This window comes from Petromyzon marinus, chromosome 28 (assembly GCF_048934315.1).
Source record: "Petromyzon marinus isolate PM22_M1 ecotype Great Lakes invasive population chromosome 28, UKy_Petmar_22M1.pri1.0, whole genome shotgun sequence".
In the NCBI taxonomy this organism is placed as follows: Eukaryota; Metazoa; Chordata; class Hyperoartia; order Petromyzontiformes; family Petromyzontidae; genus Petromyzon; species Petromyzon marinus.
In genome coordinates this window covers 13,264,940-13,290,056 of record NC_133694.1, presented here as the reverse complement: position 1 = coordinate 13,290,056, position 25,117 = coordinate 13,264,940, and the positions used below count along the sequence as shown (strand labels likewise).

The 25,117-nt window shown below is 47.3% G+C and overlaps 2 protein-coding genes across 6 annotated transcripts in view; one reads left to right on the top strand and one right to left on the bottom strand.

The window, feature by feature from the left end:
- Positions 1-11,299, bottom strand: part of LOC116947042 (TPR and ankyrin repeat-containing protein 1) — a 51,213-nt gene extending 39,914 nt beyond the window's left edge. The window contains exons 1-5 of one of the 2 annotated variants that reach the window (XM_076070355.1): positions 10,918-11,299; positions 6,866-7,042; positions 5,269-5,383; positions 4,525-4,681; positions 166-290 (exon numbers count right to left, since the gene is read on the bottom strand). In XM_076070355.1, the coding sequence (XP_075926470.1) occupies positions 166-290; positions 4,525-4,681; positions 5,269-5,383; positions 6,866-7,002 (534 nt within the window). In that variant the 5' untranslated portion in view covers positions 7,003-7,042; positions 10,918-11,299. The remainder of the gene's footprint in view (positions 1-165; positions 291-4,524; positions 4,682-5,268; positions 5,384-6,865; positions 7,043-10,917) is intronic. The other variant, XM_076070356.1, reaches the window with a different exon arrangement.
- Positions 11,300-21,403: 10,104 nt separating this feature from the next.
- LOC116947037 (forkhead-associated domain-containing protein 1) overlaps positions 21,404-25,117 on the top strand; it is a 77,266-nt gene continuing 73,552 nt past the window's right edge. For 2 of the 4 annotated variants that reach the window (XM_032962412.2, XM_032962409.2), the window contains exon 1: positions 21,404-21,702. In XM_032962412.2, the coding sequence (XP_032818303.2) occupies positions 21,654-21,702 (49 nt within the window). In that variant the 5' untranslated portion in view covers positions 21,404-21,653. Of the gene's footprint in view, positions 21,703-24,919; positions 25,028-25,117 lie in introns of those variants that run through there. The other 2 variants (XM_032962411.2, XM_032962410.2) reach the window with 2 other exon arrangements.

Below are 25,117 nucleotides of genomic sequence, written 5' to 3'. Positions count from 1 at the left end.
CCATCATTGTGCCGTACTATGCTCCACAGTGCTGCATACGTTTCCTTGCTTTCAGAAAATATGACAAGCGCTTGGTGGCAATCCCATAAGGCTGAGCAGGAGATGCCGCGCCCGTAGGCATCAGGCACGACTGGCATGCATGACTTGCAGTTTGGCCACACGTGCCTTCCAGAGGCCCTGCTTTGCCATCTCGTGCAGCAGGTGGTGCCACACTTTCTCCGTGTGCAGCAGTGGTTGTTCTTGAAGCATCCGGAGAATCCCTACAAACAGGCTCTTGTTGTAGGTCTTGCCTGCAGCCAACACAGAGAGGCCACCAAGTTAAAGCATGGGAGCATACATAAAGACAAAACATAGCATTGTCACCATAGGGGTAAAACGAAGGGAAAAATTATATTAAGAAAACTGACATTTGTGTGTGTATGTGTGTGTGATTGGGGCTCCTCCAGAAATAACAAAAAGCCACTATGGATGGCCACGTGGAATGTTCGAACGCTCACTGCGGAGGAGAGGCTGCCACTCCTCTCAGGAGCTGGACCGGTACCGCCTGGATCTCTGTGGCATTCATGAGGGGTGGACAGTCCTCTACTCGGGGCAGGAGACTGATAAACAACAGGGAATGGCTCTTCTTCTGAACAAAATAGTGAAGGGGGTGTGGGAGCGTGGCGGTGAGGTGTGGGAAGCTGTAAGCCCCAGGCTAGTTTGGGCTCGCCTTCCCGTCAACCAGAGGCGAGGAGTGGTGGTCGTGGTTACTTATGCCCCCACCGAAGACGAACATCCCTGGAGGGATGCAGGCACAGCCGATGAGTCAGATGCCTTCCATGACCTCCTGTCACAGGTGCTGGCTAAAGTGGCCCCTCGGGATAGAGTCATCTCAGGATAGAGTCATCATGCTGGCACCTGGTCTGGAGTGATTGGAAGGCATGGGCCAGATCAGCTCAATAACAACGGTAGGACGCTGCTAGATTTTTGTGCAGCCCATGGGCTTGTAATAACCAACATGCTGTTCCGGCATCGGCGCATCCACACAACATCATGGATGCATGCCGGGTCCAAGCAAGAACATCTGCTGGACTACATAGTGACGGACCAGTGGATGCGAGCCCATGTCCTTGACACTAGGACCTACTGTGGAGCTGATCTGCCCTCTGACCATTGACTTGTCATCTGTAAGATGCACCTGCCATTCTTCCACTCCGTTGGTAGGTGTACACCCAGGACCCCATTCCAACCTAAGGTGGCCTGGTCTCAGCTAGCTGATGGAAGTTGCAAGCGAGAATTTAATCATCGCTTGCGGCTGGGGTTGACATCGTCCCGCACTCCTGATGTCGAGGGGAAATGGGCGAGGTTTAGGACTGTGACTCATGCAGCTGCAATGGCTGCTTTGGGTACACGGTCCAGACCTCGCCAGAGACCCTAGGCTGACAGAGGTGTTCAGGATGGTTGAGAAAAAGCGACTGGCCCACTAATCGTCTACAGCATCCCACGTCAGAGAATGAGGAGCCTTACCGCAGCCTCCGCTCGGAGGTTCGGAGAGCCATGAGGCACTGCAAGGATGGGTGGTGGTCGCGGGTTGCTGAGGAGATGGAGTCTGCCTCAATGGTCCGTGATCACAAATCCCTATTTAACTCCATCAAAAAATTAACCAGCAGCGCCACACCTATTACCATAATTAAGGGAAAGAACGGTGATCCAATCTCCAACCCCCAGGAACAGGTTTGCAGATTTACTGAGCATTTCTGTGAGGTCCTGGGGGAGGGGGACTCCCTCAGCCTGGAAAACATCATGGGACAAAGTGGGGATGACCCTGCTGAGGCTGCGGTGCCTCAAATACTAGAGGAGGAAGTCACCCCCTGTGAGTGGCTGGCTGAGGTGCCATCCGTTGAGGAAGTACTGAAGGCGATCCAGAGTCTGAGACCAGGAAAGGCACCGGGCAGAGATGATCTCCCAAGCGAAATGCTGAGGGAGGGTGGCGTTTGTGCGCAGACTGCCCTACATGACATCATAACAAGTCTGGGCCACTGGACGGGTTCCGCAAGATTGGAAGGATGCCCTGGTGGTCCCCCTCTTTAAGACGGGGGACCGCACAGACTGTAACTGCAGGGGCATCTCACTCCTCAGCGTGCCGGGAAAGGTCCTGGCAAGGATTATTCAACATCGCCTTGCTAGGCACGCTGAGGAGAGGCTTGCGGAGCCCCAATGCGGTTTCAGGAAAGGGCCGTCCTGCACAGATGCCATATTTTCTGTCCGTCTGCTACAGCAGAGGTGTAGAGAATTCCAACAAGACCTACATCACTGCTTTATTGACCATCAATAGGCCTGGGCTCTGGGTTGTTCTTCGTGCTTTTGGAGTCCCTGACCCATTGCTCAAACTCATGAAGGACCTTCATGATGGTGAGGAGGCCCGGGTAAAACTACGTGACCGGGAGTCAGTGTCATTCCCTGTACACCTTGGGGTGCTACAGGGATGTCCTCTGGCTCCAACATTATTTAACATCTATTTCGACCATGTAGTTCGTGAAGCCTTCAGTAGCTGTACCGGAGGAATTTCCATCTGGTACAGATACAATGGGAGGCTGTTCGATGCCCGGGTGCAGTCAAGGGATGGCTCCCTATTGGTCAACCACGTTATGTATTACGACGACCTGGTGATTGCAGCTCACTCAGAGGAGGAGTTGGAGGTGCTGCTGCTGAAACTGGAGTGTGCCACTAAGAGTTGGGGCCTTACCATCAGCCCCACCAAAACGAAGCACCTGCCTGGGTATTTTGTACCATCGGGCACTCCACCCGCACAACTCCCAATCGGTGATGGGGCAGTTGTGGAGGGAGTGGAGAGTTTCCCATACCTGGGCGGTGTGCTCATGACCGGCTCCGGTTTAACAGCAGAGGTCTCACTCCGAATTAGTCGAGCGGCATTATCTTTTCATCGGTTGCATAACGCTGTGTGGAAGCTACCTGGTCTGTCGCTCCGCACGAAGCTTCGGGTCTTATCGGCCACAGTCATTCCCTCCCTTCTCTACGCTTGCGAAACGTGGACCCCCCTAATGGAACATCTTCGCCGGTTAGAAACATTTAGGCTGGCCTGCCTACGATCAATCCTGGGTTTAATCAGGCTGGATTGTGCGAGCTCACAAATCCTCGAAAGATCTGGACAAAGTCCCATCGGTGAGCACCTCCGGCAGGCAAGGCTCCGTTGGCTGGGCCATGTAGCCCGCATGCCCAATCACCGCATGCCCAAACAGCTTTTGTTCGGCCGGATCGAGGGGGCTAAACGGGCGCGGTATGGGCTAGAGAAGAGATGGAGTGACGTGGTACAGGAGGATGTGGAGCTGAGTGGACTTGCTGATGACTGGTACCAGTGGTGTCAAGATCGGCCTCTGTGGAGGAGACTCGTGAAGGACACTACTGGGCAGTTGGAGGCAGTCGCCCTCCAACAACAACGGAGGGCGGAGCGACGCTCACAACAATGAGCAGAGCGCCGGGTGGCTAAAGCACAGCAAGTTGGCACAGTAGGGGACACAGGTGGTGCATCAGCCAGTCATCTCGGTCATCTCAGTTAGTCGACCCGTGGCAACTGGGTCTGCCGTGTGACCTCCTGCCAGCAGGCATTCAACACTTCACGTGGCCTCAAGGTGCACATGGCCTGAAACAAGCGTTGTGGTGACGTCACCGCCACTTAGTGGTGAATGGCGGTTGTTGTTATGTGATCGTGTGTCAGCTGCTGGTGAGGAAAGTGGCGTCCATGTGCGTGTACTAATACGTGTGTACTGGGTTAAATTCAGGCGCACACTCGAACTTACACTATTTATTAGCTAAACACAACAGGTAACTCTTAACATTAACAGGATAACGACATAGGGTGGTAACCACCATTCCTAACATAGCTAACACACCAGGATACATTTCTGGACCGGAGACCGAGGATCGTAGATGGTATAGCTTCATCCCAGAGTTGACCCAGCAGAACAGCCCAGCTCTCCGTCCACACCCATGGCCGGCTCCGCCCCAGGCCACGCCCCCCCTTCCCGATCCTTCAGGAAGGCCCGAGCCCCCAACCACGTGACCCCCCTGGGGCCCCTGGCCCCCCTTTATCCAGTCACGTTGTCCTTATGGGGTCACGCAGAGTGTCATGGCCTGACACGAACTCCGAGACACACGCCTACAGCCCCCATACCGAGCCAACACAGTAGTGTCGTTCTACAACACTACAAGTGCATGTGTGTCTCAGCTGCTAGTGAGGAACGCGGTGTTCATGTGTGTGCGTTCCCTATGTCTCCAAAATAACTACGTGCAACGTCTCCGTACAGCGCCTTGAGATGAAAGCACATTTAGACACATGCTATACAGATCCACATTATCTAGTAAGTGACCTCTATGCCTAAACCCACACGTGCCTATGTTGCGGTGTGTGGCACGCTGCGTGCCTCGTTGCCGTTACCGTGGCGCTCCTCGCTTTGCCCACAACTGGATAACATCGCACCTAATGCTCAGTGTCTACAGAGAGTAAAAAAACAAAGGTATACTAACAGTTAATGGCCTTGAATATTTCCATGAGGAATTCAATGGTGTGGATGATGGTGTGATCAGGAGAGACGAGCAGGACAGCCAGGCCCTGTTGTAGCACAGCGACTGCTTCCTTTGCCTCGCCCAGCCCAGCGAACGCCTCGCCCAGGCGATAGTAACCCTACACACAAAGACAAAGATGCCCTCTTATAGCCTAAAAGTGCTGTTCGTAAGCACCTATGAAGGCCAGCATGGCACACGAGGGGGTGGGTGGCCAGCACCATGCTCGGCTGCCCATGTCTCCCCAAGTTGCGATGTTTACACAATGCACCAGGTACTCATTTGAGGTTGAGTCGAACTCTGGCAAGCCCAGGAGTGGTTCAGATAATGGTCACTGGTGTTGGCCATGAGTGGGACTCAAACTCGGGTCATCGGGTTTGTAACGCAGCATGACAAGCACGACAGTACTGCTCCCCACATACATCTCTCTCTGTGTGTGCCTGTGTTTCCCTCGTCTCCCCGTCTACGTAGCGTCCCACATTACTGTTGAGTGGCCTCTCTTCCTGGGGGCTGCCAAGAAATTCCGTGGGGCCACATGATGGCACAACTTCCAAATGCATTTGAAAAGCCATTCACAATGCCACAGGATTACCCCAAATATGAATTACCGTAGCATCTGATTAGTGTACATATTTACAGAGACGACATTTGTGTTGTTGATTATGATGACTCGTGCAAAGGTGTGGCTTTGCCGCCTGTAATGAATACCTTGTACCATTGCTGGTCAGCGTCGATGGACTTCCGTGACACGGTCACAGCATCTGCGTAACTCCCCAACTTGATGTAAGTCATGGCCATGTTGCAGAAGAGCTGGGAAACATCTCTGCCAGGAGTCACACGTGAGCAGTCGCTTAATGCTACGACTCAGGGTTTGTTTAACTGAAATCCGCTTGCACCGATTAATGAATCACATAATAATTTACAGCCAAGGTCTTCTTATATTTTTTTAAACATGTCATTACTGCCAATGCAACAGTTCATCCGAGGAAAGCACAAACACCTCCTGGCATAGGCCTGGCCTACAAGGGGAAGCATTATCACCTGTTATTACGTCTTGGACCCAGCTGATGGCTGTCTCTATGTGTAGTGGTTGGCGGCACTGTACTATGAACCTAGTAAGCCGGGTTCGATTCCCGTTCACGGCCACCACCAGTGACGATTATCTGAACCGGTCCTGGGCCTCCCCTAGGTTGACTCAGCCTCAAATAAGTACCTGGGAGACACAGGCAGCCGGGCATGGTGCTAGCCGGTCACCCCCTCATGTGCGGTGCCAGCTTTCGTAGGTGCTCACTAACAGCACTTGCCCCAACAGTCTGGTAAAGCTATATTGGGGGATCTTTGTCTTTGTATTTTGTCTCGCTGTGTCTCTCCTGTATCTCTGCATTATTTTGTTTACTCTCGGTGCCTGTCTATTGCTAGTTTTCATCATTTTAAGTAAATTTCATGAGTTTCATGTCATGAGTTATTTACTGTAGGTACTTTATTTCATACAATTACAATTTTATTGTTTATGCTCTCAGCCAAGAATGATCGGAGAAGTCTAGGCCTAGCCTAATGCATGGTAAACATTCGGAAGTGACTGCTTTCTGTTAACAATTACTATTAAAATGTTTCGTAGTATTCATAAACAATTGGATACAGTATATGTTCCATTAGTTGAATTATGGTTAGTGTTAGGCAGCGATAGAAAATGGACGACAGCGCGACACGGTACTGAGCGAAAACGAACTAGTAATCAGGTAGGGGAGGCACAACTATTTCCAGGTATGGGATTTTATCTTGATTTTGGGGGAAAATTGTTCAGTTTGCGACAAATTTTAAGTGTATTTTCATGTGTTACGCAGAAGACGCCGTTTAACCAGCCGGCAACAAAAACGTTGCAGAGTATTGCACGACGAGCAAACAATATATTTAACCGTCATCAACAGAACACTAGGATCAACGAAACGGTTCAATATAATACGCCTCGGAATCGTTGCTCACAAGTACAGTGCGCCGTGGCTGCCTTTCTCAAGTGCCCGTTGCGTCGCTATCGCACAATTCACGCTCGCTCGTGACATTCCTTAATCCTGTAACAAGCCAAGTTATCTCCAGCTGATTTTTGCCATCTGCGTGTCAACGTCAGTCAATCCATTACAACGTACACATGACCAGTTGAGATGTCACAAATGCCATTTGGACTTGTCCATTAGATTTCACAAATCACTATTATTTGTTATTTGTATTATCTGTTGCATGTTTTTTTCCCCCAAAAGCCTTAAAATAAATAGATGAAAAATAAAGTTGTGTCTGCATTTTACCATACCTGCCGAAAGAGTAGGAGTAGTTTAGGCGCACCTGCAGAGCCTTCTCGTACATTTGGAGGGCTTCAAGGTAGCGGCCCTCTTGAAAGGCATTATTCCCTATCCCCTTCAAGTAAATTGTGAGGGAGATCGGATCCATTTCTCCTGCAAAGTCACCCAGCGCTATGTAAAAAAATCACCTGGACACACATCACCCAACACTACATCAGCACATCACCTGCACGCAACACTACATCAGTACATCACCTGCAGACATCACCCAACACTACATCAATGTACATCCACCTGCACACTTGAACACTACATCAGCACATCACCTGCACACATTACCCAACACTACATCAGTACCTCACCTTCACACATCACCCAACACTACATTAGCACATCACCTACACACATCACCCAACATTACATGAGCACATCAACGTCTGAATGATGTTCACCATCACCCCCCCCCTTCACTCTGTTATGCACGCAGCTGCCACCACGCGCCCCACAGCACAGTCGATTAGAAACTGTGCTTGCTCGCCTCCTCGTGTTTAGAAGGATGTGCACCGTCCTATCTGGCTGATAAGTGCCTGCTTACCCAACACTACATCAGTACATCACCTTCACACATCACCCAACACTACATCAGCACATCACCTGCACACATCACCCAACACTGCATCAGTACATCACCAGCACACATCACGCAACACTACATCAGTACATCACCTGCTCACATCACCCAACACTACATCAGTACATCACCTGCACACTTGAACCACCACTACATCAGTACATCACCTGCACACTTGAACACTACATCAGCACATTACAGTAAGATTTGGTACAGTACACAAAATTCAAAAACTAGTATCTTGCACTAAAGACGCATTACCTAAACTATCAACAGAAGGTGTATATCGGATTAATTGTTCATGTGGCAGCTGCTACATTGGGCAGACGGGACGTAACATCAGCGTAAGACTAAAAGAACATCAGAGAAATATTAAATTATCTCAAACACAACTGTCGGCAGTGGCAGAACATGCTTGTCAACAAGGAGACTCAATTGATTTTGACAATGTTGCAGTGGTGTGTAAAACTAATTATTACTGGCAAAGACTAATTAGAGAATCCATTGAAATTGAGAGGAACAAGAATAACTTTAATCGCTCTGACAGCTACCGGCTCAGTGCGGCCTGGAAGCGTATTATTAAATAATACACATTACATTTTGATTTAAAGAATTACTAATCTACAACTCATTACTAATCATAACCAATGACTGATTACTAATCGATTATATAATTACATTACCCCCCCCTCCGCCTCTAATCACTGCACCTGATGAGTTAAGTGATGACGTCACTCTTCTGCTCTATATAAAACCGGGAGCAAGCGAGGGCTTTACCATTCTGGCGAATTGCCCGATGATGCTGGAAGTATTTACCAGCGAAACGTCGTACTCAAACTGTAAATGTGGATTAACTCTTCAACACACCGGTGGGCTGAAGTAGTGAATTATTTGTCTTTTGTCAACGTGACACTTTTCTTTGCTGATTGGCCGTGTCGGGTGGTGGAGGGTTACGACACATTCATAAATAAACGCGATCTAACCCAAAAACCTTTATTATGAATCCAACACTACATCAGTACATCACCTGCACACATCCAACACTACATCAGTACATCACCTGCACACTTGAACCAACACTACATCAGTACATCACCTGCACAAAATCATCCAACATTACATCAGCACATTACCTGCACACATTACCCAACACTACATTAGCACATCACCTACACACATCACCCAACATTACATGAGCACATCAACATCTGAATGATGTTCACCATCATCCCCCCTTCACTCTGTTATGCACGCAGCTGCCACCGCGCGCCCCACAGCAGTCGATTAGAAACTGTGCTTGCTCGCCTCCTCGTGTTTAGAAGGATGTGCACCGTCCTATCTGGCTGATAAGTGCCTGCTGCCAGGTTCCGACAATGCCCTTTGGTCATCAACTCCCGTGACCTGATCGTCCACGCAACGCAGCTCTGCTGTGTCCGGCCCATCCACTCACCACCGACTCGCCCACTCGCCCATCCACAAACCCACTTACTCTCCCACCCACCTGTTCACCCACTACCTCATCCATACAAAGACAAAAGCGACGAAGATCCCCCACATAGACTGTTGGAGCAAGTGCTGTTTACGAGCACCGTGTGCCGTACCGCCCTTTGTAGGTGCTCACCCATACAAAAATACAAAGATCCCCCGCATAGACTTAACAGACTGTTGGGGCAAGTGCTGTCAGCGAGCACCTATGAAGGCCGGCACGGCACACGAGGGGGTGGGTGGTCAGCATCACGCTCTTTGCCTCCCGAGAGGCGATGTTTACATACCGCACCAGGTACTCATTTGAGGCTGAGTCGAACTAGGGGAGGCCCATCAGGATACGCACGAACCAATACACCCACCGCTCACTCTCGCTCACGTCAGTGATGTGCGGCCCACCTACGTGGAACTCACTGCTGCCGGTCACTGTTCGGGAGTTGTCACTGCAGTAGACGACTGAAGTCAAAACAGATTCTGTAAGGCTCACGAAGCATAACCATTGCGTCTTCACGACAGCCTTCGCTCTGTAGGAATGGCGCACTTACCAAATGCACGTACGGAACTTGTATATTTTTTTATCAGGAGCGGAGAAAGTTTTCATCCGCTACTATGCCTGAGAGGCTATAGAGTAGCAATGCAGGAGGGTCCGGTACAGTATTCGCGTTGTCCTACATCTGTCAACACGTGTCACGCGAATCACCACCGCGCTCCAGTACTGCACTGCGATGTGTAGTGTGCTGTGCAACTCGAGTGCCGGCCACTGCAGTCGCCTACTCTGGCGGGTACCCCGCGGTGCCCAGCCGCTCAAGAGGCTCCCCGTGCGCTCGCTGGGTCGGCAGCGCCTGAGTTTGAACCCGGGGCTGTGGTGGCCTCAATGTGATGGTGACGGGGCACCCAGCGGTTAGCGAGTTCGCTGCGTGTCGCAAGCGGTTCACGATTTGATCCCAGCGGCCGCCCCGATTAATACTGTGGGTGTGTTAACTCTACGTGTGTACAAAGCATACTAGGGAGCCGTCTGCTTCATAGAGTGGACGCGAAAGATGTCGTGGGTTGTCATTCGCTAAGAGTTAATGTCTAAAAAGTTGCCAAATTCTAAAATAACATAGAAATTTACTCCATTGGGATCACGCAGCAGCGGCAATCATCGCCCGCTGCTAGCCGACTCATGCCCCAGCCCATGCTGGTCTCGAGTTCTCTCACCTGGGTTAAACAAAATAAACTTAACGACGGCACGGCGGCAACAACTAAGTAGAGGGAGTGACGAGCGAGTGACAATCGTTACTCCCCGTAGTCGTGTGCGATGGGAAACTGGCTGCGCTGGATGAGAGGCCACTTGGAAGTGACCTCAATTCACCGAATATCGGCTTCCACGTACAGTAAGGAGCCATCTATTGAGTACGCATGGAGGGGGGTTAACCCAAATGCGTTCGCTTGCGTATGGGGGGTCTACTGATAATGTACGCATAGGAAACGGGGGGTGAAGCCTCGATCATAATAATTTGTCTACAAAGGCCTTCAAATGAGTTGGATAGTCCGGCGGCGGGCTATCTGTTTGCTTAAACACGTTCATATTTTTTTGTATCCTTGATCGTCTCTGCGTGGATTAAATATCGGCCGTTCTATAGGATTCGGGGGGGGGGGGGTGCGTCAGGCGTACATACGCAGTTAGTTCGCGTGCGTATAGGGAGGGGTCAAGTTTTGGCAGATTTTTTGCGTACGTACTAAATGGATGGCCCCTAAGTACCGTTCTCTTAATATGGACGCAACGCTTTGCTCTGCGAGAGTTCGCAAATGCAGCGGTCGTCTCACGACGCGGTGGTCAAAACTCCACACGGAGCGACAGCCATCGCCGAGACGGAGCGACGACTTGGGCATGCGTTCATCCAGCAGCGTATATATAAGCCCGTGGAGTACTGACGACGGTGGTGGTAGTGTACAAGAACAAACCTGGAGGCGGCTTGCTTTGCTTTCTCGTGCCGTCGCCGCTGCTGCTGCTACGGCAGTCGATTCACTTCCATGCCTGCTGCTGCGGCCGCAGCCCGACACTGCAGCCACGTGGGGAGTGGGCTGTTGCTGCTGCTCGAGTCGCGGGCTGTGTAGCTGCTATTGTTTGCTCGCTTTGTGTGATCTCGCCGCCGCCACCACCGCCGCTCTTGTTGCTATCTCACCCCCGGCCCGCCAGCCAGCCAGCCCACAAACCTTTCCCGCCAGCAACTCTTCGCTTCCCGTAAAAATTCACGGCCCACGTGACCGCTCCATCGCAGCGAATCGCGGAGCCAACGGGGCGTCCCCGCGGGGCGGGGCGTGGATAGTCCACCACTTGGTTTGCAAAGTGCGCGTCAGAGGGGAGTCTTGGGGAGGCGAGGGCGTCACTAATGAGAATCCACGTAGCTTCCCTGCTCACGGCCGCGTTCTCGGAGCAGGACAGAGGGCTGCGGGGTAACGAACAGAGGGGGCGACGTGTCACTTACATTGCATCAATATCGTCGTCGTGATGGGCGGCAGGAAAGTGGTAACACATCAAGATGGGTTCGCTTCCAGACTCAAGCGCCTTGCTGTGTGGATTTTCTTAGCCTCTTGTACATGGGTTTCATCCTAGAGTTCATAAAACCCACACAAAAAACTGGCTTTTTGTGTTTCGTTTGTTGTCCTACCCCCGCGCCTCCGATTAGCACGGTTGGCTACGTAATGTGCAAAAGAAGTTTAACATACACAATGTCACTGGGATCGGCCAAACATCCCCAATACAGTACTGAAAAATTACTCGATTAGAATTCCACATCAAGAAATCTTAACCTGTGCGAAAACGTGGCAGCAAAATCTTGAAATAGTCTTGAGGTTCGGTGAGGCTTTCCTGGGTAAACAACATAAAATAGCAAATATTCTAACACTTCACTGCTCCACATCTTTAGGAGGTCGTCTTTGTTATTGTTACACAGTACCGTAGTGCCGTCTTCAGTGGCTTGATTAAATTCAGTGTATCCATCAATACATCCAACAACATCGTTATAAAACTACACTTTTTAATTTACCAGGTAAGGCCCACTTCGCTATATAGCTATTTTTCAGAAGCGACCTGGCCACAGATAGCCCAATTAAGTGGCTTATGTGGACATTGATATCGGCCAAATACTCTAAACCAAGGCCGTAATTATAATATTCAAATATGCTCAAAATGTCCCCCCCAATATATTGCTATAAAAATAATTGCTATGCTATGTAAATAAAAACAATTTGCTAAACCTTGGCCACAATATCTGGACTTGTCTTCATATAAATCAATGCATAGATTTCTGTTTATATGTTTGTGGTTATGGTTGTACTTTATTAATCCTTAATCTCTGCCATTACATACAATGAAACAAGAAATGGTAAAAAAAAACAGCAATGTAATACAATACACGATTAGACATTGTCAAAAATTAATAAAAAGTCTATCCCATGTGTTAGTGAATTTTTTATATTTTAGGCAGGAAATTCGTTTTCAAATTTAGATATTTTTCTGGGTTGGGACCCCCAGACACCCTGGAAGATTTGGTCCCCCCCCCCATGTTGACTCCATGGCTACGGCCTTGCTCTCAACGCTTGTTTCTAAATGTGGAGGGAAAATCTGGAGGACCTGGATACAAAACTACGCGACCATGGGGAGATCATGAAAACTACAAATATACAGGTGTCAGGATTGGGATCGAATGCACGACCTCCTGTATACCAGTCGAGGGTAGTGAACATCTCGCCACCGTGGCGCCCCATATCACGAGCCACATCATCTTATGATTTGTCCCATCATCAGACCCATCATAATGTGTGAATTATTTAGTGCATGGCGGGAGTCAGATCAGATTTGAGCAGCTCATCGCGTGAGTTGCTCACTGCCCACCTCTGTGAAAGGAAATCAATGCTCAGCTGCGGCTCAACTTTAGCACAAGCACGTCTGAGATGGGGCACTTTCGTCACAGGCGCATATACATAAGTGAATTAAAAGTCAGTTAATTTCTTGCTCAAGAGGTCTGATGCGGTGGTCATTTTCCGTTTACAACTCTGAGCCAGTGGTAGAAATTCGTCATTCCTATGTCGAGGCAAGTCTATTTATAGGACAATTGTATTAACCCAGGAGGAATGATTCTATTCTTGTGTGTGGCAAAATGTCCAGGACCTACATCAAATGTCAATGTCGATGTCTGCTCGCCACGAGAGGGCTTCAGAGAGGGTCTGTGTAGTCATTCCTTTCATTCTTCTTTTAAAGGAGTGCAGACGACTTACTATATGGCTCATAGTTTGGGTTGCATGGCCAAAGTCGCACTGTGCCTTGTGTCTTTAATTTTCCATTCATGAAGCAGATGTGCGCATCAGCCTGTTAATATTTTGATGCGGTTGATGATTTCACCAGTGGTGAGTGGGTGGGCGAGTGGGTTGGTGAGTAGGTGCGTGAATAGGTGCGTGAATGATTAGGTGAGCGAGTTGATGGTTCCACCAGTGTATTCGAGGAGGAATGTCGAAGCCAGGAAGTGCGATGTTTGGGTGTAAAATGAGGCGTTTATTCTGGATGATCTACATTGTTCCGCTTTGTTTCGCCGGCGCTCTTCCGGATCTGGGTAAGATTCCATGATGGTGACAGCAGCGTGATCCCAGAAGGGGGATCGGCGCTTGAGTAGTCGGCGGTTAGGAACATTGCTGAGATCTTGGATGATGGGTAGGTGTGTGGGGGCTAGTGCCCCCCTCTCCACTCCCCATTAGGTGGGGGCTGATCTCCCTCTCACTCACTACGAGCGGGGGGGCACCGCATCTAATTTGTGGGGGCTGGTGCCCCCCCTCACGCTCCACGAGCGGGGGGGGGGGGCGCCACGTCTAATTTGTGGGGGCTGATCTCCCCCTCCACACGCAGGAGGGGTGTGATGTTTGCCTCCCCCACCCCCGTCCCCTCCGCGTTTGTGTCTTTCGGGGTCCCCCGTGCCCCCGAGCCGGTGACCCCCCCCCGTACCGGGGTCCTCTCGGACCGACATAGCTAGCGGTGGGCCGAGCCTGCTAGGGGGGGTTGATTACGGCAATGCCTACCCCCACTCGCGTGTCCTAACCGCGTGGATTACGTAATGGTTTGACTCGCCGCTGTGCGTGCTACGCTCGCGGCGCGGTCAAGCGTCCCTCTATTTAATTATTTATTTGCATGTGCGCGCGCGTCACACCCACACTGATTTATGGTCACCCACACACCGTCGTACGCCGATCGCTGCCCCACCGTTCTTCACACGCACACAGGTACCACGCGTCACAACGTCAGTCTGTGATAAAATGTATTTCCCACATAGTTCATAGTTCATTTATTTGGTATAGCCCTGTGAGCCATTCGGCTCTTGAATCGGGTGCAACCGCAACAAACAAAAAACATGAACAAGAAAACATCTTAAAGTGATTATGTGACTGTGCAAACAGAAAATACAGGAAAAAATATCAAAATATTCCTGAAATAGCACCGTACACCAACGCTGTGTGCAAAAATCCCAGTGGGATGCACGTCAAATAACAACAACAACCACAAGACAACTAAGATTAAGGCCATCAGTCTAACTCCGTACTACAATAAACAAAAACATGGGCAAAACAAAAAAAACTTTTCGAAATCACCAAAATAAAAGCCATAAATCCAATGTAACAGTGATCATAGGGACTGTGACCGAATTTTTAACAATAAACTACATAAATAAATTATAACACCAAAATCTAGAGCCATATTTTAGGCCACTGAATAGCAATGGCAGCTAGGGTTGTACAACTCCTCTAGAGCAGTTTTGAGTGAAGATCTCATAGGTAGTGATTCAAGTTGCAGTTTATTGGCAATAGCATTCCAGACCCTGGGGGCATCAATAGCAAAGGCCCTTCCTCCAGTTTTTGTACGGCAATAGGGAATGTGAAGCTGGTAAATGAGCGAAGACCTGAGGTCAAATTTGTTCTTTGAAACAGAGAGGAGATCCAGTAGGTAGTCTGCGGAATTTTTTGTAGGTACATCGTGAATAAATAAGATATGGTGCACAAGCCGTCGAACATTAAGAGATGTTAAGTTTGACCCAATGTAGAGATCACAGTGGTGAGTCCTATATGGGCAGTTCAATGCAAATATTAAGGCCGAGTGATAGATGGAATCAAGCTTCTTCAGTACCGTACTTGGGGCTGATTTATACACGATGTCACAGTAGTCAAGTAGAGGCAGTATGGTAGCTTTTATCAATTCCAAACGGAACATTGGGGGGAAGCAGTGCTTGTGTCGATACAGAAAACCAATTTTTATGTTTGTCTTTTTACCAATATAATCAATGTGATCTTCAAAACTAAGTTTGAATCCAGGATGACCCCAAGATACTTATAGATCTTGACTTGCTCTATTTGATAATTATTCAAGGAATGTAATTGGGGAAAAATAACTTCCTGCTTTAGTCCCGGAGAGAAGCATAGCACCTTGGTTTTGGAGGTATTCAGGACTAGTTTAAGAGAAACTAGCTGATTTTGTAGTTTGTTGAAATCACCCTGGAGCTTAGCAATCACGTCATCCGGAGAGCAGCCAGCAGTAATCAGTATCGTGTCATCTGCAAAAAGGTTTACCCTGGAATGATCCAGTTCAGTGCCCAAGTCATTGACATAAAGAGAGAACAAGAGGGGGCCGAGGATGGAACACTGTGGAACCCCTTTTGTTATCTTAACACTGTTTGACCTCCAACCATCTGTGAATACAGTTTGGGTGCGAGAAAAGACGTAATTTTTTAACCATTGTACTGTGTTCTCGGAAAAACCGAGGCAACTTAGTTTACTAAGCAGGGTGTTGTGGTCAACTGTATCAAAAGCTTTGGACAGGTCAAGAAAAAGACAGGCACAGTACTGCTTATTATCAAGGCTATTGTAAATTTGATTCAAAGAGTCTAATGCAGCAGATGTGGTGCTGTATTTTTTCCGGAACCCAGATTGTTTTAGATGTAGTAGATTGTTGGTGGACAGGAAACTGCTAATTTGGTAGTTCAATAATTTTTCAAAAATTTTCATCAATGGGGACAAAATTGAGATAGGTCCGTAGTTATTGGGATCATCTTTAGGGCCCCCTTTGTGAAGTGGACGGACATAGGAATGTTTCCATTCTAGAAGAACTGATGCTTCTTTGATGGACAGGTTGAAAATATGGGCTATAGGTTTGTATATTAGGTGACCAACAGTTAGTAGAGCAAAGACGGGAAAACTATCTGCTCCGGTAGAGGAGGACCCTTTGAGGTAGGACAGTTGTTTCAGAACATTACTTTCGTGGATTGGTTGGAAACTAAATTCGTTTAATGTTTGGACAGGGGTGTAGGAATTTGCAGGAGCAGGGGTGACTCCCAATACATTATCAAAAAGATTACCAGCTTCAGAAAAATGAAGGTTAAAATTGTCAACTATTTTTTTGGGATCTGAAAAATATTCCCCATTTCGGTGAAGCTCAATGGGCAGATTTTCTGTTTTGGATGCCTTTTCGATAGATTTGATTGTTTTCCAAAAAATCCTGGCATTTCCATGTGATTCCAGGAGAGTGGAGGAAAAATAGGCATTTTTTGCATGCCGTATTTTTTTACGCATCTATTCCTTAAAATCCTGTATTCTAGCCAGTCATTTACCACATTACTTTTCTGAGCACATGCCCAAGCCTTGTCCCTAGTTTTCATGAGCTTTGTAATCAAAGGATCATACCATGGTGGGCGGTTGCCTTTAGTTTTAAATGTAACCAACGGAGCATGTTTGTTAAGAATTTGGAGAAACTTGTACCTGAAAGTCTCCCAAGCCGTAGTCAGGTTGGGGATATCACAGACCTTATCAATATCCGAGTGAAGCACATAATTTGTAAATGCCTGAGTGCTGAAGTGCCTCAAAGAGTGCTTCTCAACAATTTTAATGGGGGCTTTGGGTCTGGCTGATGATCTCACACCAAAAATGAAGGAGTGATCACTAAGGTTATTACCCAGAACACCAGTCAGTGTGAAATTGTGAGGGGCATTTGTCAATAGGACATCAAGCAGAGTTGACTGTCCTGGATTTTTTAGGTTGAGTCTTGTGGGGACATTTATTAATTGAAACAAGTTAAATTCATCTGTAAAATGTGTGGCCACGGCCGGCGGGTTTAGCCAATTCCAATTTAGATCACCCACTAAAATTATTTCACCTTTAGGGAGGCCCCCAAAAAGCTCTCTCAGTGCCAATGCAGCTTCAACATCCTTCCCACAAGGCGGTCTATAGCAGCACACTACCAATATCTGTTGATTATTTGGGAGAGTTATTCTGAGAGCCAGACCTTCAAAGCAACATTTTTTAAACAAGGAGTGAGCTGGTGAACATGCAATAGTGTTCCGAACATAGATGGCAATTCCACACACATGTACACATTATACACATACATAATACACACACTTGTACACATTACCACATACATTATACACACTTGTACACATTACACACATACATTATACACACTTGTACACATTACACACATACATTATACACACGTGTACACATTATACACACGGCACACTAAATCACGATTAAAAATAATAAAATAAAAATCGCAGCGACTCAAAGGGAGCGGACGGCCGAAAGCCTGCGGCCTAGCCCGCGTGGTGCCAACCGCTCCCACGCAAAGACCTCACACACACACTGACAATCTCACACACACTGACGATAGACGAAGCCTGCGGCGTGAGAATTAATCCTCAAATTAGTTCAAAATGCACTAACAGATTTAGGGGTGACTGAAGATCTGCCACCTATCGATCTCTGCAATTAAGTTTTTAAACACCTTAGTTGGGTAACCAAATTAAAGTTTAAACCGTTAGGCCTAATGCTTGAGGCCTACTAACCTGTTTCTAGGCAAAGCCTGAATCCTCAATTACATTTAATTTACTTATAGATTATGAATGTTCCATTAGAACATTTATTGATTACCGGAGTGTTGATGATGGGTGATGGTGTTGATGATGAATAGTAATCATGATGGGTGGTGAAAATGGATTGTGGTGATGATGATGGGTGTACGTGCATGCGGGAGCACGCCTGCCTGTCCAGACATATACAAGCACAGAGGCAATTTCAACCGAGAAGATGGATTCTGGCTTAGCAATCATTGGAAGGATTTTATAAACCATTTCAGGTCTTAATTGATTGTTCACGCTTACGGTGGCTTTCAGACAGCATACATTTTTCGTCACCCCCCTCTTTTCAGAACATAGATGGACTAGTCCTAAATAAACTGCCAAATCGCTGCGCGTGGCGCTGACGTTTTTTTATATAAATAAATACACCGTTTAAAAGTAAATAAATAAATGCAAACCGACACTTCTTTCAAATGTTTCTTGCCGTTGGTTTTTCACACCTGATGATGACCGTTTGTGTTATGGTCGAAACGTCGTGAGGATTTTTATTGTTTTATATATTTTATTGTTTCCCTTCAACGTGACTTTACCGAAAGAGCTAAGAATATTAATTACTGCAGTCACAAAAGCTTTAAATCAAAATAAATTAAACATGTTGGCTTTTGCGATGAAAACTTGGACAGATCGCCGCTTGAGCAAAATGCCAATGTGTGTCGTACACCCACCTCCACCAGACACAGCTACATAAAGTTGGGACGTGAACAAATGGGACAATGTTTAACGTCATACCCAAATTGTAAGAACGTGTGGTGGGATCGTTCTCCAACACACCGTTGCACTAAAGCAATAGCAACTGACGCGTTCGTTAACGTGGCAACTTTGTTATTTGGCTGTTGGGTAGGGAAGGGCGTAGGACACACTTTGGCATTTTGCTCACGCGGTGATCTGACCTTTAAGAGTCAATAATGAATCGTATATACATCAACAGTACAATCGATGTCAACAATGTAGGAGCGCGTCACGGAGCAGAAGGCTAAAGGAGCGGCGTGGTGGCTATGAGATGTTAACTACCTCGCCTGGTATGGAGGAGGTCGTGGGTTTGTTGCTGACCCTGACGCCTGCTGCTGCTCTATATTTGGAGTTTGCGTCTCTCTCCATGGTCGCGTGGATTTTTTTCCGGGTCCTCTGGTTTTCCTCTCTACATTTAGAATCAACATCATCACACATTTAGAGTGTTTGGGCGCTGCTGTACATTTCCACGCGATGATAAGCCATTTCGCTGAACTATCATTTGTGTGATAGGCAGGTAGCTTCTAAAATAAGAGAGCTACATCGTTCAATGGACGTTCTTTACTGGGTAAAAGAAAAGTGTTGTTTTCATAGTTTAAATGACTGCACCACATAAAACGTCAGATTAAATGTGGGTGTGCACCTGACCATGTGGGTCTTAGCTGGTTAAAATAAAACAGTTTAGTTTTGACTACTGTAGTTTTGATTTAAAGCTTTCGTGACTGCAGGGATTCATATTGTTGGTTCTTTCGGTAAAGCCACGTAGAAGGGAAACAATAAAATAATAAAAACATAAAACAATAAAATTCTCACGACGTTTCGACTGTAACACACGCAATCATCATCAGGTTTGAAAACCACAGCAAGAAAATTTGAAAAATTGTAGTTTATATACTTAGTTCTTTCGGTAAAGTCACGTTGAAGGGAAACAACAAAATAATAAAATATATATAAAACAATAAAAATTCTCACGACGTTTCGACCATAACACAAACAGTCGTCTTCAGGTGTGTTGGTTTGCATAAATTTATTTTTAAACGGTGCATTTATTTATTTATAAAAAACGTTAGCGCCACGCGCAGCGATTTGGCAGTTTATTTAGGACTTGTCCGTCTATATTCTGAAAAGAGGAGGGGGGAGACGAATTTTTTATTTATTAATGTATGCTGTCTGAAAGCCACTGTAAGCGTGAACAATCAATTAAGACCTGAAATGGTTTATCAAATCTTTCCAATGATTGCTAAGATAGAATCCATCTTCTCGGTTGAAATTGTCTCTGTGCTTGTATATGTGGATAGCCTCATGAACGAATCTCTCATGGTAGCCAGATGGCTTACAAAGAACCTCTGTCTTGGAAAAGTCAATGGCATGTGAGCCTACTGAATTATAACAATGATCTGCCACGGCCGAGGCTTTGGTCCTACCGTGTTTAAGGTCTGCTTTGTGTTCACGAATGCGGTCCGAGACATGGCGTTTGGTTTCTCCAATATAACTACTACCACAGAGGCAACTTAGTTTGTAGACACCAGGGTATTGTATGTCCGGAATCACATCTTTTACAGACGGAACCAGATCACGGATTTTATGTAATGTGTTAAAACGGACCTGGATCTTGTGTTTATTCAAGATTTTGGAGATCTTTTTTGTGATCCCCGCAATGTAGGGTAAAGTGATGGTTTTGTAAGGCTCCTCAAGAGGGTCCTTCTTCATGGTTTGAGTGATAGCTTTGCGGATTGTATAGTCGGAGTAACCATTAGCCTTAAGAGCTTGGTGTACGTGCTTGAGTTCACTGCCTATGTGTTCCTGGTCAGATATGCATTGGGCTCTATGATACAGAGTCTTGATGAGATAATTCTTCTGTGATGGATGGTGGTGGGAATCCGGTTTCAGATAAGCATCCGTATGGGTAGCTTTCCTGTAGACAGAGAGGCTCATTGAACCATCAGGTCTCTTTTTAATTAGGACATCCAAAAAAGGTAGCTTGCCATCTATTTCGACTATACAATCCGCAAAGCTATCACTCAAACCATGAAGAAGGACCCTCTTGAGGAGCCTTTCAAAACCATCACTTTACCCTACATTGCGGGGATCACAAAAAAGATCTCCAAAATCTTGAATAAACACAAGATCCAGGTCCGTTTTAACACTTTACATAAAATCCGTGATCTGGTTCCGTCTGTAAAAGATGTGATTCCGGACATACAATACCCTGCTGTCTACAAACTAAGTTGCCTCTGTGGTAGTAGTTACATTGGAGAAACCAAACGCCATGTCTCGGACCGCATTCGTGAACACAAAGCAGACCTTAAACACGGTAGGACCAACACCTCGGCCGTGGCAGATCACTGTTATAATTCAGTAGGCTCACATGCCATTGACTTTTCCAAGACAGAGGTTCTTTGTAAGCCATCTGGCTACCATGAGAGATTCGTTCATGAGGCTATCCACATATACAAGCACAGAGACAATTTCAACCGAGAAGATGGATTCTATCTTAGCAATCATTGGAAAGATTTGATAAACCATTTCAGGTCTTAATTGATTGTTCACGCTTACAGTGGCTTTCAGACAGCATACATTAATAAAAAAAAATTCGTCTCCCCCCTCCTCTTTTCAGAATATAGATGGACTAGTCCTAAATAAATTGCCAAATCGCTGCGCGTGGCGCTAACGTTTTTTTATAAATAAATACACCGCTTAAAAATAAATTTATGCAAACCAACACACGTGAAGACGACCGTTTGTGTTATGGTCGAAACGTCGTGAGAATTTTTATTGTTTTATATATATTTTATTATTTTGTTGTTTCCCTTCAACGTGACTTTACCGAAAGAACTAAGAATATGAATTACTGCAGTCACGAAAGCTTTAAATCAAATTGTAGTTTGTTCCGGTTTAACGTGAAGTCGTCGTCTCCATAGCGACCCCGCACCCCGCCCGCTGTGACGGTTGGGGGCGGCGACCCGGAAGTGACGAGCCCGCGAGGTCGCGACACTTTGCCTGAGCGCGACTGTCGCCATGGAGACGCGTGGCGCCGTCTCCATTGCAGCGGCAGCAGCGCGGGGTGGTAACACGGCGCAGCGTCACACAACAGCGACACAACACTGTGACACAACAACAACACTGTGACACAAAACACTGTGACACAACAACAACACTGTGACACAACAACACAGTGACACAACAACAACACTGTGACACAACAACACAGTGACACAGCACAGTGTGACACCACAGCAACACAACAACACAGTGTGACACAACATAGTGTGAGACCACAGCGACACAACAACACAGTGTGATACAACACAGTGTGACACCACAACGACACAACAACACTGTGTGACACCACAGGAACACAACAACACAGTGTGACACAACACAGTGTGACACCACAACGACACAACAACACTGTGTGACACCACAGGAACACAACAACACAGTGTGATACAACACAGTGTGACACCACAGCGACACAACAACACAGTGTGACACAACACAGTGTGACACCACAGCGACACAACAACGCAGTGTGATACAGCACATTGTGACACCACAACGACACAACAACATATTGTGACACCACAGCGACACAACATCACAGTGTGATACAACAGTGTGACACCACAGCGACACAACAACACAGTGTGACACAACACAGTGACACCACAGCGACACAACAACACAGTGTGACACAACACAGTGTGACACCACAGCGACACAACACAGTGTGACACAACAGTGACACCACAACGACACAACAACACAGTGTGATACAACACAGTGACACCACAGCGACACAAAAAAACAGTGTGATACAACACAGTGTGACACCACAGCGACACAACAACACAGTGTGACACAACACAGTGACACCACAGCGACACAACAACACAGTGTGACACAACACAGTGACACCACAGCGACACAACAACACAGTGTGACACAACACAGTGTGACACCACAGCGACACAACAACACAGTGTGACACAACACAGTGTGACACCACAGTGACACAACACAGTGTGACACAACACAGTAACACCACAGCGACACAACAACGCAGTGTGATACAGCACATTGTGACACCACAACGACACAACAACATATTGTGACACCACAGCGACACAACATCACAGTGTGATACAACAGTGTGACACCACAGCGACACAACAACACAGTGTGACACAACACAGTGACACCACAGCGACACAACAACACAGTGTGACACAACACAGTGTGACACCACAGCGACACAACAACACAGTGTGACACAACAGTGACACCACAACGACACAACAACACAGTGTGATACAACACAGTGACACCACAGCGACACAAAAACACAGTGTGATACAACACAGTGTGACACCACAGCGACACAACAACACAGTGTGACACAACACAGTGACACCACAGCGACACAACAACACAGTGTGACACAACACAGTGTGACACCACAGCGACACAACAACACAGTGTGACACAACACAGTGTGACACAACACAGTGTGACACCACAGCGACACAACAACACTGTGTGACACCACAGGAACACAACAACACAGTGTGATACAACACAGTGACACCACAGCGACACAAAAACACAGTGTGATACAACACAGTGTGACACCACAGCGACACAACAACACAGTGTGACACAACACAGTGACACCACAGCGACACAACAACACAGTGTGACACAACACAGTGTGACACCACAGCGACACAACAACACAGTGTGACACCACACAGTGTGACACCACAGCGACACAACAACACAGTGTGACACAACACAGTGTGACACCACAACGACACAACAGCACAGTGTGACACAACACAGTGTGATACAACACAGTGTGACACCACAGCGACACAACAACATATTGTGACACAACACAGTGTGACACCACAGCGACACAAAAATACAGTGTGATACAACACAGTGTGACACCACAGCGACACAACAGCACAGTGTGATACAACACAGTGTGACACCACAGCGACACAACAGCACAGTGTGACACCACAGCGACACAACAACACAGTGTGACACCACACAGTGTGACACCACAGCGACACAACAGCACAGTGTGACACCACAGCGACACAACAACACATTGTGACACAACACAGTGTGATACCACAGCGACACAACAACACATTGTGACACAACACAGTGTGACACCACAGCGACACAACAGCACAGTGTGACACCACAGCGACACAACAACACAGTGTGACACCACACAGTGTGACACCACAGCGACACAACAGCACAGTGTGACACCACAGCGACACAACAACACATTGTGACACAACACAGTGTGACACCACAGCGACACAACAGCACAGTGTGACACCACAGCGACACAACAACACAGTGTGACACCACACAGTGTGACACCACAGCGACACAAAAACACAGTGTGATACAACACAGTGTGACACCACAGCGACAACAACACAGTGTGACACAACAGCGACACAGTGTGACACCACAGTGACACAGTGTGACACAACATAGTGTGACTCCACAGTGACACAGTGTGACACAACATAGTGTGACAACACAACAACACAGTGTGACACCACAGTGACACAGTGTGACACAACATAGTGTGACAACACAACAACACAGTGTGACACCACAGCGACAACAACAACACAGTGTGACACTACAGTGACACTGTGTGACACAACACAGTGTGACACCACAGTGACACAGTGTGACACAACATAGTGTGACAACACAACAACACAGTGTGACACCACAGTGACACTGTGTGACACAACACAGTGTGACAACACAACAACACAGTGTGACACCACAGCGACAACAACAACACAGTGTGACACCACAGTGACACTGTGTGACACCACACAGTGTGACAACACAGTGACCCAGTGTGACACCACAGTGACACAGTGTGACACAACATAGTGTGACAACACAACAACACAGTGTGACAACACAGTGACACAGTGTGACACAACACAGTGTGACAACACAACAACGCAGTGTGATACAACACAGTGTGACACCACAGCGACACAACATATTGTGACACAACACAGTGACACCACAGCGACACAACACAGTGTGACACAACACAGTGTGATACAGCACAGAGTGACACCACAGCGACACAACATATTGTGGCACAACACAGTGACACCACGACACAACATTGTCACAACACAGTGTGACACCACAACGACACAACACAATTTGACATAACAGCATAGCAACACAACCACGCAGCGACATATCACAGCGACAGACGGCCAGTGTTTAAGTTTGTTTGTATTTGTTACACGGATAATCCTGTTTCGATAGTTGCCCGGATATGTTTTTTACAAGGGAGATCAGCGGTGCGTGCGGAACCGCAGGTGACACACAACGCAGTGTTACACTACACAGCGCAACCAAGGTGGAGCTACACGACAACACAACGGAGCATAACACAGCGGCGTGCGGTG